Source organism: Tachysurus vachellii, chromosome 6 (genome assembly GCF_030014155.1).
Source record: "Tachysurus vachellii isolate PV-2020 chromosome 6, HZAU_Pvac_v1, whole genome shotgun sequence".
NCBI lineage: Eukaryota > Metazoa > Chordata > Actinopteri > Siluriformes > Bagridae > Tachysurus > Tachysurus vachellii.
Window position 1 is genome coordinate 19,055,701 of NC_083465.1, and position 15,139 is coordinate 19,070,839.

At 39.2% G+C, this 15,139-nt stretch overlaps 1 protein-coding gene across 6 annotated transcripts in view; it reads left to right on the plus strand.

Annotated features, from left to right (window-relative positions):
- The window catches only part of srfb (serum response factor b), a 28,405-nt gene extending 13,538 nt beyond the window's left edge, over positions 1-14,867 (plus strand). Inside the window, exons 3-9 of one of the 6 annotated variants that reach the window (XR_009648637.1) lie at positions 5,982-6,228; positions 7,668-7,844; positions 8,187-8,303; positions 10,511-10,708; positions 11,063-11,139; positions 12,352-12,616; positions 12,858-14,867. Coding sequence is in view for 5 of the 6 variants with exons in the window: in XM_060872741.1 (XP_060728724.1) it covers positions 5,982-6,228; positions 7,668-7,844; positions 8,187-8,303; positions 10,511-10,708; positions 11,063-11,139; positions 12,352-12,447 (912 nt within the window). In the remaining variant the exon portion in view is untranslated. Of the gene's footprint in view, positions 1-5,981; positions 6,229-7,667; positions 7,845-8,186; positions 8,304-10,510; positions 10,709-11,062; positions 11,235-12,351 lie in introns of all 6 variants that reach the window. The other 5 variants (XM_060872746.1, XM_060872745.1, XM_060872741.1 and 2 more) reach the window with 5 other exon arrangements.
- The last annotated feature ends 272 nt before the right edge of the window (positions 14,868-15,139 follow it).

The following is a 15,139-nucleotide window of genomic DNA, read 5'->3' on the forward strand; positions in this document are numbered from 1 at the left end:
ATGGGAAACAGGAATAGGGACTGGGGAAAATGATCCAGTTGTTCCATCTTAGAAATTGTATGGGGAATATATAGGAACATATGATGGAAGTGGTAAAGGGAAAAATCATCTACTGCAAATGTGGCCTTTAACCAACTACCACATTTTATTTCTTCTTACATTTTTCTGTACTAGGAGAAAGTGAACTTGAACACTCAAAACACACCTAAGGGCAGTTAAAATCCATTAAGTCACATTTCTAATACAGGATGAGAGAAAGTGAATATAAAACAGCAACCACTGCACTGATAAAGCTTTTATAATAACTCAAATATTGGGAAGACATTCTGTCATGTGCAAGTATGCAAAAGCATTCAGTCGGGTTTTTGGGTAAAGATATCCACGAAATTGTTCTCTTTAGGGACAGAAAAGCAGAAGTTTGAAATATGTGCTGTAGCTTTGATTTGAAGCATTTCAGGAAAAGTAAATGAGAGAACACTGAAGGTATTAATGTTGAAGATCTCCCCTTTAAGATTTAACCCATCACAGCCTGACATTTTCCTTCCCCAAATACATCTGTCCTCAGGATTGTGACACCCAGACCGCTGTTCCTCACCATTTGTTTTAGGGTGTCTGTGTGGGGTGTTTATTTTTTTTTTTGTAGTTCCTGTTCATCTTGGCGTGTGTCTGATGCTTGTGCGTTGCTGACAGTCACAGCTCGGTTCTTGGATATTCAGATGGCGCTGATTGCTGCTGGACTGTATGTGCATGCTGGGGACAATTTCATCTCGGTCCATGTGTGTAGAATTTTTTTTTTTTTTTTTTTTCTTCCCTGGTGTCTGAAGGGTTAATGTGGGCTCATGTTACCTGGCAGTTGTCAGGACCCTCAGCTGTTCACACACTCACCCTTTCTCTTGTTTCTTTCTGTAACTCGTTTACTATTTCTCTCCCTCCCTCTCGCTATGCCACTGTGTCTGCCCATCACGCCCTGATCTAAGATCATATGACCAGCTGCCCTGTCGGCTCCTCGCGTGCCACACACTCCGATCACACGCTCATATCCACGTGCTTCACACATGTATACATGCACTCACTTGTATGTATACAGCCTTCTGTATGTCTCTGGTGTATCGCTCATGTGTGCTTAGTTTCTCTGAACTCCTATGCTTTTAGTCTTTCTTGTACCTTGCTCATCATGAATGGCCTAAGAATTAGGCAGTTTCACAACTCGTGAAGTATTACATTATATTTAGTTTTGAAGACACAACCAAATAATAGCAGACAACCACACAGCTTTTTCAAAGAAGTCTGTGAAAGTCTAAATTATCATTAATAAACTAATAATAAAACTGAAAAATCATTTATTTTGAAATGCATTACATTTCTTTTGCTAGACTGTAAAAATAAAGGCTAAACCTTTTTTTAACCTAAAAAAATGGTAGATAATGTAACATAATAGTGTAATAAAATTTGATTAAGCAAATTTAATACAGACTAAGGGGATACAAACAAGTATATGAATTCCCAAGGAAGGATGGCATGGCTATTGTATTGCCTTACAACCTAAGCCCTTTAGCAAGAGAGGTGTGGTATATTTATTTACTTAAACATATTCATTTTTTTTTTAAGCTAGTAGCCACTTCTCAACCATGAGCCAGCTCTTTTCTATCACACAACAGCTAGCGTGTTTTCATTCCAAGACCTACAAAGTCGTGGAGTATTAGAGCTGCTGCTCATGCTGTTACAGGGCAGCTGAACACACTTTGAGGAAAACACTAACTGCCCTTTTTCAACTGCGTGAACCCACAGATGCTCACAATTTGGTTAGTGGAGCTCTGTCAGCGAACAACTAGTACGTCAGCCCTCCCACACTAAAACATGGCTGCTTTTTCTCTCCTCAGGCTCTGAGCTCAAGATCTGCCAACAACATGGCAATGACCTATTCTATAATTTCGCTTTATCTAATGGAGCATGTTTGTATTTGTGACTGCTTCAAAAACTCACCGTTTTGGTCACCAGTAAACTTTTATTTGTGACTGGGACCATACTTTCAGAAAGTTTCCTGGAGTATATGTCCCACTCCATTATGATACATTTTATGTAAGGTTTGGACTATAGAAACTATTACATTAACATACTGATGTCTAGACATTTACTCCATCTGCTAGAACACCAATCCCTCATTCTAACTGCACACTGTTGATGGATGTGTCCAAGCTTGGTGGTGTTCGAACAGCACCTCTGAACTTTGGACCTCTTGTCCACACTCCCCTTTTTTTTTTTCTCCTTATTTTATTTATTTACTGATTCATGGAATCATTAAGTAGAACTCTACAGTCAACTTATGGGATGCTCTCACTGGGTGTATCTTGAGCATATAATACAAAACATTGTTAGGATGAAAATGAACAAATCCTTGCAGGTTGTTCACTTTAGATGGGTTTCCTGGAAACTAACCCTGACTGAAAGGGTTAACACTCATGACTCAACAGCACCCCAGCAAGAGGAGCTCTGGGTCTCAGTGATGTGGTGTTCCTCAGTGTGAGATGAACACCTTTGACAGAAGATGATCATGATTATAAAAAAGTTACAATTAAAAGTATAAGAGAGCCAAGCTTCTCAAACTGTGTATCAGTGTTTTGTGGGCTCTTTGACTCAAAACCCTATGCTGTATGAGTGTAATTATGTTAGGAAAAACTGCATGTCTAATTGAATTATACATAAAATTAATGCTTAGAAGTAGTACAAATTTCACACTGAACTATTTAAAACTTGGGTAGTCAGCAGGGCCACTATTCGTCCACCATTTGTTCCCTTACTGTGGCTGTTTGTAGGTCGTAGTAAGTCGGACCTATGAGTGAACCAATTACGTTTCAATTTCAGCTTTCCAGAAAGAGAGCAATAAACCGTCACTAAACCAACGGTGAAACACTGGGGTGTCTTACATTAAGTCAAATTAATATTGTAATCAAAAGCTCAATAGAGGTTATGTGACTTGTTGTCCTTGTATCTGTTTCCAGGTCAGAAATATATAAGTATATTTTAAATTAATATTTTTAAATTAATTTTATACTTGTATTTATTTTATTTTTTCCTCTTTTCTGTTTCTGTAAACAGAGAGATGATGGGAATTGTTAAAAGCGCTATACAAATAAATTAAATTTGAATTAAGTTTAAATGGATATGCTGAGAATATCGACTATTTAGGTAAAATTCACTTACCATGTGATGTAACATCAAAACTTGTGTTTTTAATTTGACAAGCTTAAGGAAGAATGTTGTCATCTGCCTCCATTAATGGTCTAACTTTAGGATTGGTATCTGGGGTAAATCCAGCAATATTGTATCATCTTTCCAAATTTGTATCTGAAAAGTTTGTTCCTATTTCAAGGGTGTTTGCATTTATTTTTAGTTTGGTTACAAGTGGTAGTGAAGCAAACCAGAGCAACCCAGCAGTGGAAACTTTTTGCTTATACTTATTACAAACCTTCTCTATTGAGCTATCATCTCAGATGTGCTGACCATCAGCAGCTGTTTTTATTGTGTTGTGATTTTGTATCTGTCAGCGGTATAATCCGATTCCGTGGTGCAGAGATAGCAGCATACAGTCACAACTGTGAGTCTTGTGGATGCGAATCTGTGTCTTTCTATCCTGGAGAGAGGACCTTGCCTTCCTTCCTCTGCCTCTTTGGCTGCATAGAAGTCCTATGAGGACGAGTTATGCCGCATGTCTGTCTCTTCCACACCCCAAGTTGTGTACAGAAGCCAATGTTGTGGTGGAAGTGTGTTCTGTAGATCAGAAAGACGTGGGCAGTCACAGTGTGTATTCGCACGTCGCCCTCACCCACCTCCTCAGATGGCTGCAGATATGTTGCTTAGTATGACCTTTTATTCCAGATAATAGACCTGAGTGTAGAGGTAATCATTTTGCTCTAAATTTGATTAATGTTTTAGACATTTTGCTCTGAAAGCATTTCATTTAAAAGTGGTTTGTACAGAGAGGCCGCCGGTTACCATGGCAACATTAAAGACTGGCACTTTTTGTACAGTACGTTTTAAGAGTTGGGACATTACTGTTTTCCGAAAGAACTGGTTGATAATACTCATGCACTAGAGATGAAGTATTTAAAAAGTGGGTTATAGTGATGTTTCACAGAGGAGATTGCTATTCATCCTGTTTCTGTATGGTGATGATTTGAACCACTTTATCCGCTGTTCTGTTGTCCCAGCTACTTTCGTATGTCTGGGTCTCTGCCTCATTAGCAAGGTTAAGACTCAACAGTTAAACCACTGCATGTCTGGAGAGTATAAAGCACATTTTGTAAAAATGTGAGAGCAGTAAGATGTATGTTAATGCAAATACACGTTGGACTGATCATGGGCAGGCCTTACTTTATCTTGACCAAGCATTTTATTTAGTCTGATTTAATTTCAGCTGGGGAAGAATGTAATGCAAAGAACTGCAAAAGGTTCAGAAGTAGTGCCAGGAGGGTGAGCAGGAGAGTGAATATGTACAATCATGACTAGGATAGGGGGCACGGTGGCTTAGTGGTTAGCACGTTCGCCTCACACCTCCAGGGTCGGGGTTCGATTCCCGCCTCCACCTTGTGTGTGTGGAGTTTGCATGTTCTCCTCGTGCCTCGGGGGTTTCCTCCGGGTACTCCGGTTTCCTCCTCCGGTCCAAAGACATGCATGGTAGGTTGATTGGCATCTCTGGAAAAATTGTCCCTAGTGTGAGTGCATGAGTGAATGAGTGTGTGTGTGTGTGCCCTGCGATGGGTTGGCACTCCGTCCAGGGTGTATCCTGCCTTGATGCCCAATGACGCCTGAGATAGGTACAGGCTCCCCGTGACCCGAGGTAGTTCGGATAAGCGGTAGAAGATGAATGAATGAATGACTAGGATAGAAACGTCTAGACAACATGCATACACAAATTGTAGACAGAATTGTAGTTATATAGATTTCAATAAATATATATTTAACAACTTTTAAGCTTAATACAGAAAAGGCTATAACAGTCAAATGAGTGAATGCAGGGTTGCAGTGGATCCTGTGCCTGTGGTAGTAGCACTGGGGTTGGAGTATTTACCCGTCTGCCTACCTGCATGTTTTTGTGAGGGTGGAAGAAATCCGAACTCTTGAGGAAACCCTCATGCGACACTCTGCACAGACAGTAACCTGAGCTCAGGAATGAAACGGGGACCCTGGAGCTGTGAGCAAACAACACTACCCACTTCATCACCATGCCACCATCACTCTGATTATCATAAGGTCTCACAGGAGCTTTGACATTCCTACCAAGATTTTGCTATTTACTGCTGCTTTCTGCCACCTGTTTTAAAACAAATGCAACAGATAACGCAAGGAGGGGGTACTTTTTGCTTCAAGGGTGTTTTATGGTCATTTTTAGGTATTAAGGTTGTTTCTCTGCAGCTGTTTTGTGTGTTCTCTCGACATCTATTCTACACTCAGTCTCTGCTTTTAATTTTAGCTTTAGTAAAATCGTAATCATCACCTACATGATGGTGGAAGATTGCAGTACGTTGGTCATGTTCAAATACAAATCTAATCAGAAATCTCTCATTACCGAACCTCACATTTCTTCAATAGCAAAGAAGTCAGGTTGAGGTTAGAGAAATTGACAAGAACCCACTAAAACATTAAACTCATCTTCCAGCCTACATTAACTACTACAGCATAAAGTCCCTCATCTAATAAACACACACATTCTTATGTAAATTATAATTCTGTGTTCTTTTGTTTGGAAATGTCAATGTTTCCACATTAATTAGTGTGTAGGAAGGCTGTTATTTTGGTAGCTAGTGCTAGTTTGTTGCACAGGAAGTGGTTTTTTATTATCTTTTTTCTTTCTATCTCTTATCCGTCAACGCAGATGTACTTTAATTTCACTGCTTTGTGACTTGCAAAAACATGCAGTTCAGTATATTTTAAATAAACACACTCCCTAAAAGTGCTAATTATTTTCATTCTTCCTTATCCAGGACACTCTGAAGCCAGCCTTCACTGTGGCCAGCCTGCCAGGTAGCACCAGTGCCCAGGCCACAGTGCCCACCACCTCCACCACCATGCAGGTGAGCAGCAGCCCCTCCTTCCCAATCACCAACTACCTGGCACCCGTGTCTGGCAGTGGCGGGAGCACCACAGCCAACACTAACGGCACTGTTCTGAAGAGCGCAGCGGCCACTGGAGGGGTCATGCAGCTCCCTGGAGGCTTCACTTTCATGTCAGGTAGGCAAAAAAAACTAATGTCCTTGATGATGCCTTCTACTGACATGGCCGTTGAACCAAGTGAGGAGCAGGTTTAAATGACCATCTCTGGGGCAAAGCTGCAGTAACATATCCCATTTGTTGCTACCTCAAGCAGTTTTACTAATCAAAGCAGTGCTTCTGGAGAGAAGAAACACCACTGTAGTGCCTTTGATTGCCATTGTGAAACAGGAATAATTAGCATGGCTACACAATGGGCATAGCACAGAGCTCTGGCAAGCACTGTCTGTAATTAGTTATGAATATTCAATGAAGATTGTCTGGGTTGTGCTGGGTTTCATGGGCTCTTAGTCTGAATGAGCCTGTGAAAGCAGATGTGAGGCGTCATTAAAACACTAGAGAGACAACAGAGCAGCTCTCACCGTCATCTCATTTGTTGAAAAGAAAGACCATGTTCAATAAGTGGCCCTCATCCTGAATGAAATATTTTTTTATGTTGAACAAGTGCCATATGGAGCAAATACTGCATGTGTAGTTTCTGGATATTTATAGCAGTGTGGTCAGACGCAGGAGGTTGCTTCATGATTTTCTTCCTGTAATGGCATACCTCAGTATGTTGCTTCCTGTTTCTCGCACTCTTTCACCTGTTTTACACTCAGCACCCTGCCAGGTGGTACGTACACACGCGCGCGTATCCACCCACTCACACAATCAAACAGTCCTGAAGCATTGAATTACCCCCAACAAAACAGCTGTAGCCCAAGCTGGCTTTGTATATTCGTCAAGTCCCCTTAACAGCATCCTTCCCTCTTCCACCCTCTTCCTCCTTCTCTAAAATTCACTAAGGTGTTAGTGAATTTTGTTCACTTCACAGGTACATCATATTGTTGTGGCTGAACATTTCCATGTGATTTTGTAGATCCCTATACTTTTCTTGAGTCCTCCAATGTGATCATAGAAACACTCAAGTGTTGTAAGAGAGCCTGTCTATGATTTAAAACAAAGTGTGTTTATGTGCATGCTAATGTGATTTCAGGAAGGAAAAAGATTACTGTTAGTAATCGGATTACAAAGCTATACTAACAAAGGATTGAAGTTTGTTTTTTGTCAGATTTCAAGGATTTCTCAATCATCTTCTGGAAACATGCCCAGTCTTTGTGTCTGGGGGTGCGCATCCATACATAGCCAATAGACTATACAATGTATTATACATGTCATCACTTCTTGATTTGAACTTGTTTATTAACTCATTTTAAAAAACATCTCTGGCTCTTATTTGTTGAATTTGCTGAATCTTTACTTGTATTCATGTTTTTACTGTTGTACAATTACTTAACTGATTTTGAAATATTACTAAATCCTGATTCAGCAGATTTTGTATTTGTACACATGATCAGACCATAAGAAATTATGGCTGGTTGTCACTCTTTTCAATTTCTCTCTATTAAACACCCTCACAGCAGGCACTCCTTTCCCTCCTGGGACTCCGACCATCCCGTTGGGGCAGCTGCAGCAACACTCTCTGGCTCTACAGGGGCAACAGGGTCAGACTCTAACGACTGCCACTGTTACAGCTTCACAGACCCCACAGGGCCAACAAGCTGTGTTTCGTCTCCCCGCTGCTGTCTCTCTCACAGGTTAGATGACACAGGACAAACTTGTATTTATAGAATGATCAGTAAATAATAGTCTGTCTTTTTTTTTTTTTTTTTTTTCTTTCATGCAATTTGAATCCCACTAGCCGATGCATGCTGATGTCAATTCCAGACTAAATCTAGAAGTCATTAGGGTTGTTTTGTGAGCATGCGGAAAGGTGTGGCGTATTGAAGCATGAAACAAAGAAAAATCACAAGAACCCCTGAGAAACTTTCTTTTAAATATTAACTGGGTCACATGTAGCTTGGTATTTTTAAATGGGATACAATTGGATGGTCCAAACTAGTTTAAAGAGACCCAACTTAAACCTTCACTGTTTATAGGTGGAACGGTGCCCCAGCAGCTCCAGGCCATCCAGGTGCAGCCCAGCACTCAGTCCAGCTCCATCAACACTGATAGCAGTAGCCCTGAGATCTCCCAAACTAGCACCGCCTCCACAGGTACATGCAGCACACACAACACGCATCCTCTTTTCAGCTTAATCCTGACCGCAATATAGGCACTTCAGCTGCTTCTATTCACTACAATACACATATTTGTAAGGAACCTCAGTGTTCTTGTGTTTGCTAAGAAGTCAGTAGTGACAGGAAAGTGCAAGAATATTTTGATTTCAATATATGTGACTTCACACACACATTTGCAATTATTTATTTTTTTTCTCCCATTTGATATCTTTTGTACACTTTCGTGGCCAGATGCTTCAGGATGTTACGGGCTGATTGGTTCTCCATGCGTCTTATTTGAAGCAGTTAATAGTAAGGAAATTAAAAACTGATTTGCTGATAAAGACTGGAAATCATCTGTGGTTTGTCTTCTGCTATGTCAGTCACATGGTCTCTTCTGCGAAAGTCCCTGTTTCTTGGCCACATTTACTGATTAAACATAATCAATAATTGGCTAGTTAGATTTTCCAGTCATATGATTCAGCTGAATATGATGTACAGTACTTTGACACATCTGTTTCAAGAAAACAATCACATGTACACACTTTTGGTGAAATATAATTTGGCCACAATGAAAAATCTTTCCTATAAAGTTTCTCAGATAAGAATAAAGATAACAAGCCAGGTCTTAAAGTCAGTCTTCTTAAATGTGTCTAAATCCCTGCTAGCCCAGTGTGATTATAATTCCATTTTTCAGATAGTTGCGTGTCGTAGTCAAACTAACATTGACTAAAATCAATTTAGCTTGTAATCATTTACCAACCATTACAATAGTAATATTAATACCAAGAAATTTAGTCAACAGAACAGTCGACTCTATGCTTCTGGATGTGGGGAAGGAATCGCAAACATATTAGTCGATTAAAGAGACTTAATCACATGATCTTATCAGACTTTTTAAAACTTTACTGCAATGTTTCCTAAGTAGATTAGATGTAGAGGTAGGCGAATCTTTGAGTGAATTCATCTTTACATTAAATTTTATGTGTAAGCAGGTTTTACTGAAACTTTGTGGATGTGATGTGATTGGGGGGGTTTCCAGCTCAAGACAGCATGTCCTCTATATAATATTTATAGTACAAAATACTCAATGGGGTTTTCCATGCTCGCCCACACACACAATTAATTTAGTGTCTAGCAAAACCGAGTGTTGGGAAATTAGCTGAATAATTGTGACCCTGCAGCTGTACATAATATAATGTTGGGTGGAAATGTTGCTAAAAGCATTGAAACTATTAGTATAATTCATTTTAGCAGTGAAGTGTTAGTGCTGGTAATTTAAGAAGCTTTTAATAGCCTGTTTGACCAGCTTCTTTTGATGATTTGTGATGGCTGCTACAGCAGTGTTCCTGTACAGCCCTGTTATCAACATCAGTCACAGGTGATCGATCAGAAGTGGATGAGGTGAACGTAGTCATTGTGTCTTGTGATCCAATCTTTTACATCACTAGTAGAAGCTCTTATAGCCACATGACACACAAAGTTCAAACCTTTAACATTCTTTTCGGGTGGCTGGTGGTTATTTCAGGGAGGTTATCATGCTTTTCCATGTTGCTTTTCTTTATAGCATAGGTAGCATCTTTGCAAAAATAGCATTAATGAAGCTGAGCGTCTAAATTAGCTAGAGTACCTTCTTGCTTAGCTACGTTAAACAGCTGGTCCAGCATTGCCTGGGATCCTGTGTTGTGTCTCAGATTGGGCATTATGCCATGAGGTGAACTGGCAAGTAGTGCGGTGGCTCTAGCTGATGAAGTGACTCATACACAACACCTCTTCCTCTCTGATCATGCTTCACTCCTCTGTTTCCACCTCCCACATCGAAAAAGCATAAATTAAAAAAAAAGAGAAATCCAAAGGAAAGAAAATCATTGTCATTAAGGAAAGGTCCTGTACAATGCCAAAATGTATACCAAATCTTAGTAAAAGCTAGCAAATAAAAACGGGAACATCATAATTGGGGAGAAAAAAAACATTTCAAGGAAATTAAAGAGATCGTGGAACAGTGGAACGGACTTCAGTTTAATGTGTATTGTTAATGTTGTTGGGTGAAGGGTGAACTTGTGCTGACTGTGCAACACTACCCCCTTGTGTCAGAAGATCAAAAGTGCAAGGAGTTGAGTCAGTTCAGTGGCGAGTCACTGTTTTGATTTCTCCACCTTCCTTTATCTGACTCTTTCCATCCTTTGCTCTGTCCATCCTCGTAGCCACAGTCAGTCTCCCTGCTACTATCATCACATCATCAGTGCCCACTTCTGTAGCAGGTCACATGATGTACCCAAGCCCCCATGCAGTGATGTACGCCTCGGCCCCCACGTTGACCGACGGTGGTCTGGCTGTGCTCAACGCCTTCTCCCAGGGCACCTCGGCCATGCAGGTGTCCCATGCACAGGCCTCAGATACAGGTGAGCTCACACAGTGCCTCTGTTATGCAAAACTGCTGTTTTATCCCTACCCATTATACTATATAACGTTTAGATTATTCTGTACTATATAATATTGTGTAGATTGTGTGTATTGGTCAGAAGGTGTTGATTTATCTTCTGTAATAGCCTTACTTTCTATATAGCTATAAATGGTTACAAATTGTTGTTTAATATATGAATAATTTAATGATTTAATAATTAATATGCTGCTGTACTCGAAGAATGCACTATTATAGAAAAAAACACTTCACAGTAACAGATTAACTCCACTATAACAGCACAGCACATTGTATTCTATGCCTTATTGACATAAAATTTTGTGTCTCCACTCAGGTGCTGTTCCTCAGGTGTTCCTCACAGCACCCCCTGGCACGGTGCAGATCCCCGTTTCAGCGGTGCAGATACATCCAGTACGGCAAGATCTCCACTTTACAAGTGAAACTCTTAATATTCTCTATGCAACAGCATGCCACTGAGTGAACTAACCCACCGCAGAGAGGAGGAGGCGGTTTGTTTGTTTGCCTGGACTCTCCCTTTGCTGATGTCCAGACCTTTCGGGATCACTGCATGCACTAGCAATATCTCGTTGAAAGAGCTCTTTTCATATGATCAAGAATGTGTTCCAAAGGCTCAAACTCAATAAAACATCAAATAGTGTAGACAATCCGTCTGATCTCAACCAAAGTTGTTGCACCCACTCCATGAGCTGAGCTACATTTCTTCATCACTCAAAAACATTTATAAAACTTAAGCTTTATTTTGAATCATTTTTATCCTTATTACAATTTTAGAATAAATGCAACACTGAACTGTAGCTTCACAGATTACACACCTGAAAATTTCAAAGTGCCAAAGAAAGAAAAGTAAGCTGTAATAGATAGATAGATAGATAGATAGATAGTAAAATAGACTCCTTATGTTCAGAGCAGTCACTGCAAAAATATGGGAGCAGATCAGTAATATAGACAGGTCTTACACCATGAAAAGTATAAAGTGGAGGTTGTGATACACAGGGAGCCAGTAAGCACTGACTATATTCTGGGTGATTGAATTCCTTTTCACCACCACTCTAAAATTCTGTAACTTTAAACAGTCCAAATACTTTAAATTGAAGGTATTACGGAGTTTTCCGTGGACAAAGTTGAATAGTTTGTTCAAACGTGAGGCCAGAATGAAAAATGATGTAGTATTAGACAAAACTGGTAACATGTGCTCAGACATTATGACCTACTATGTGTGCTGCTGTAAATACTGTTTATGTAATACTGTAGACATATTTCAATTTAAGGGTAAATCTAATCATATGGGACTTCTATTTATTTAGTTGTAGAAATGTTCTAAAAGGCTCTGGTTCCCTAGTCATGTGTTTGGACCTTGATTTAATCTCCATATTTAGTCATGAAATAATAAACGCAATTCAGTCCTCTTAGATTGCATTGCTGTAATGCATTAAAAGAAAGCATGCGCGTGCGTGTGTGTGTGTGTGTGTGTGTGTGTGTGTGTGTGTGCTGCTGCTGCTGCTGCTGTTCTGACACGTGCATATTTGGTGGCATGCTGTGAGCTGAAATGAGCTGTTCACTGGAAGGGTTCATTTACATCTGCTAATATTTCCCTTTTCACAGATGGTGATTGGCCAGCAGTCCAGCGGCAGTAACAGTAACCTGACTGAGCTTCAGGTGGTCAATCTGGACGCAACTCAGAGCAGCAAGAATGATTGACAGGCACCGCTGACGGAAGGCTCAGCAGAGACTTACATCACTATTTATTGATGCCTTGTTCCATTTCGAAGCATTTCATCCCATTTACGCCATCCAAGTGTGTGACTCTACAGTTTATACTGTAACCGTGCGTCCTGACCTCACAAGGACACTGACGAATTGAGAGAAAGTAAGTCTTCTCGGTTCTGATGTGTGTGTTGAAATTTCTAGGACTGTAATTCTGACATGCGTTTTTTGCATGTTATTTGTACGTGTGTGAATGTATGAGCTTTAGATTCATCAAAGGGAAATGAAACAGTGTTACCCAACTGTTGCACACACTGCAGCCTCTCACTTTGGCCAAAGATGAATTATTTTGTCAGTATTTGTGTGGATCTATATATTTGTGTGTTTTTTGTGTGCTTGAATAGAAGAAAAGGTGTGAACTCTATCTGGGGAAATGCGATCCCAACTAAGAATGGATACTGAAAGGTGGTGGCTTTGAAGAAAATTGGAACTGTACATATTTTTTTATTTTATTACTTTAGCGATAGTGCAATGGCATGTGCTGTTTGTGTGTTTTTTTTTGTTTTTTTTTTTGTTTTGTTTTGTATTTTACTTATACAAAAATATTTACCAATTGTAAATTTATGTAATATACATATATATTTTATTGATTATATGATAATGGAGAAAGAGTGAATTTTTTCGTCAAGATTGTTTGTACAAAAAAAAACTCGTGATTTCAAAACTTTTACTGTATTCTGTAGGCAGAATCTGTACTGCATTGGCCAACTGTCTCTGTGCTTTAGTACTGTTACTGAAGACTGTAGCAGACCAGCTGAAAACACTGCACTCTACTAGTTTTCAGTACCTTGCATAAATATTCACCCGCTCCTTGGACTTTTCCACACTTTGTATTTTTTCAGCCTGGAACTGAAATGGATATAATTGCGCTTTGATGTCATGAAGCTACACAAGATAATCACTAAGTAATGTCCGCCTTACCAGTTTGCTGACATGTAGATCATAGTCATAATGAAATTACCCCCAATTTGGTCATTTGCCAATTTATCACCTATCAGCTTGCTCTTTTCTACCACACAGCAGGAGGTAATTAAAATAAAGCAAATGAAAAATGTGAAGCCTGCCATTGATGCTTTTAATACTACTCTCCATTCAGTGTCGCATTATAACATGGTTTAACACATTTGTGCGGAGGGGAGCACTAACTGCCCTCATGTGCATACGCAGCTGATCAGATAGACGGTTGAGGAGGAGAGGAAGCAAAAAATGTAATGGCTTTTTTTTTTTTTTTTTTTTTGGATAACCACTAATTATGTTTTTTGTTCCTGGTTGTAACAGTAAAAAAAAAGAAAAATAAATAAATTGGAAAAAAATATTCAAAGTGGGTAGGAGGTTTGAATACTTTTGCAAGGCACTGTAAGTGTTATTCACACTCAGAACTGAGTCAGTGAGATTTATATAGAGGATATGAAATGGGAATGTCATGATGTTCTCTGATGTTTGAACCTTATTGGAAAAGGTACAATATACTTTGTATACATTAACACTAAAGCCTTTTGAAAATTCACATCAAACTGTTATGCAGTTTATCAGAGCTTCAGGTGACTCGAATAACCATGTAATGAGAGCAACCTGAACTCTTTATTCTGAAGCCACTGTTTGTGCTTAAGGGCTTGGTTGACTGTTAATCTGTCTAAAAACTTGTTCACAATGCAAGCGGATTTCTCTGTTATTTTAACCAGCTACAATCATGGTAAAAACCTGCTGAAATCACAGCTTCAGTTTTTTGTGCTCTGTCCCAGTTTTGTCAGCCACTGGTTCTGAACCAGGCCTCAATATGTGGGAACGTTTGGACTGGTTCAGTATATTTTTAGTTTTTTTTTTTTCTCCCCTATTCCTGTTTTTAACACACTGATTTCTCCTTTTACCAAAAGACAAAGTATGATCATGCTGCAGCTCACACACTTTGCCCTTATGCCTTTTTGTAGAAATGCTGTATTTTGGAATTGTATTGTACATGTTTATTTATATCTGCCTTTTTGTGGGAATGGCTTTCTGTTCTTGGTTGATGCAGCTTTCACAGTTTTGTTAATCAGTGCCCAGTTTAGCATTCGGTGGCATGGAGTTGTGCAAGGTTCTCTTCAAGCCAAACACTGTTTCTCCTTCACTCTGTTTTCTCCTTTTAGAAAATGTGAAATCGGTCACTGAAACCTTTTTGTTTGATGCATTTTTAGATGTTTGTTTTATAGTTCTGAAGTGGTGTGAGAAACCAAATGAACACTGGTTCCTTTATTGTTAGAATTTTAAGGTTGTTGCTTGCTTTTCCATTTATTGTTATTTTTCTTCTTTTTTGGGGGAATCTTCATGTAACAGTAAGTGTACAGAAAATTTTGTAATAAAAAAAAGTCTATTGATTCCTTTTTCTTGTTTCTAGATGGCACAGTGACCTGAATATGCAACCCAATATTTAAGATTGTCTTGCAAATTTTTTTATTTTTTTTCCTGAAGATTAATTGACCCAAAGCTGCTTGTGTTTTTTTTTTTTTGTTTTGTTTTTGTTTGTTTTTTAATTTGCAAAAAAAATTGGGACACGAGACTGACCCTTTTTCAAAGCTTAATGACTTCTCCCAAAAACAGCTCTCTGGTCTTTGTTTGTTCATTCTTTCTAACAACAAATTTAGTCTTT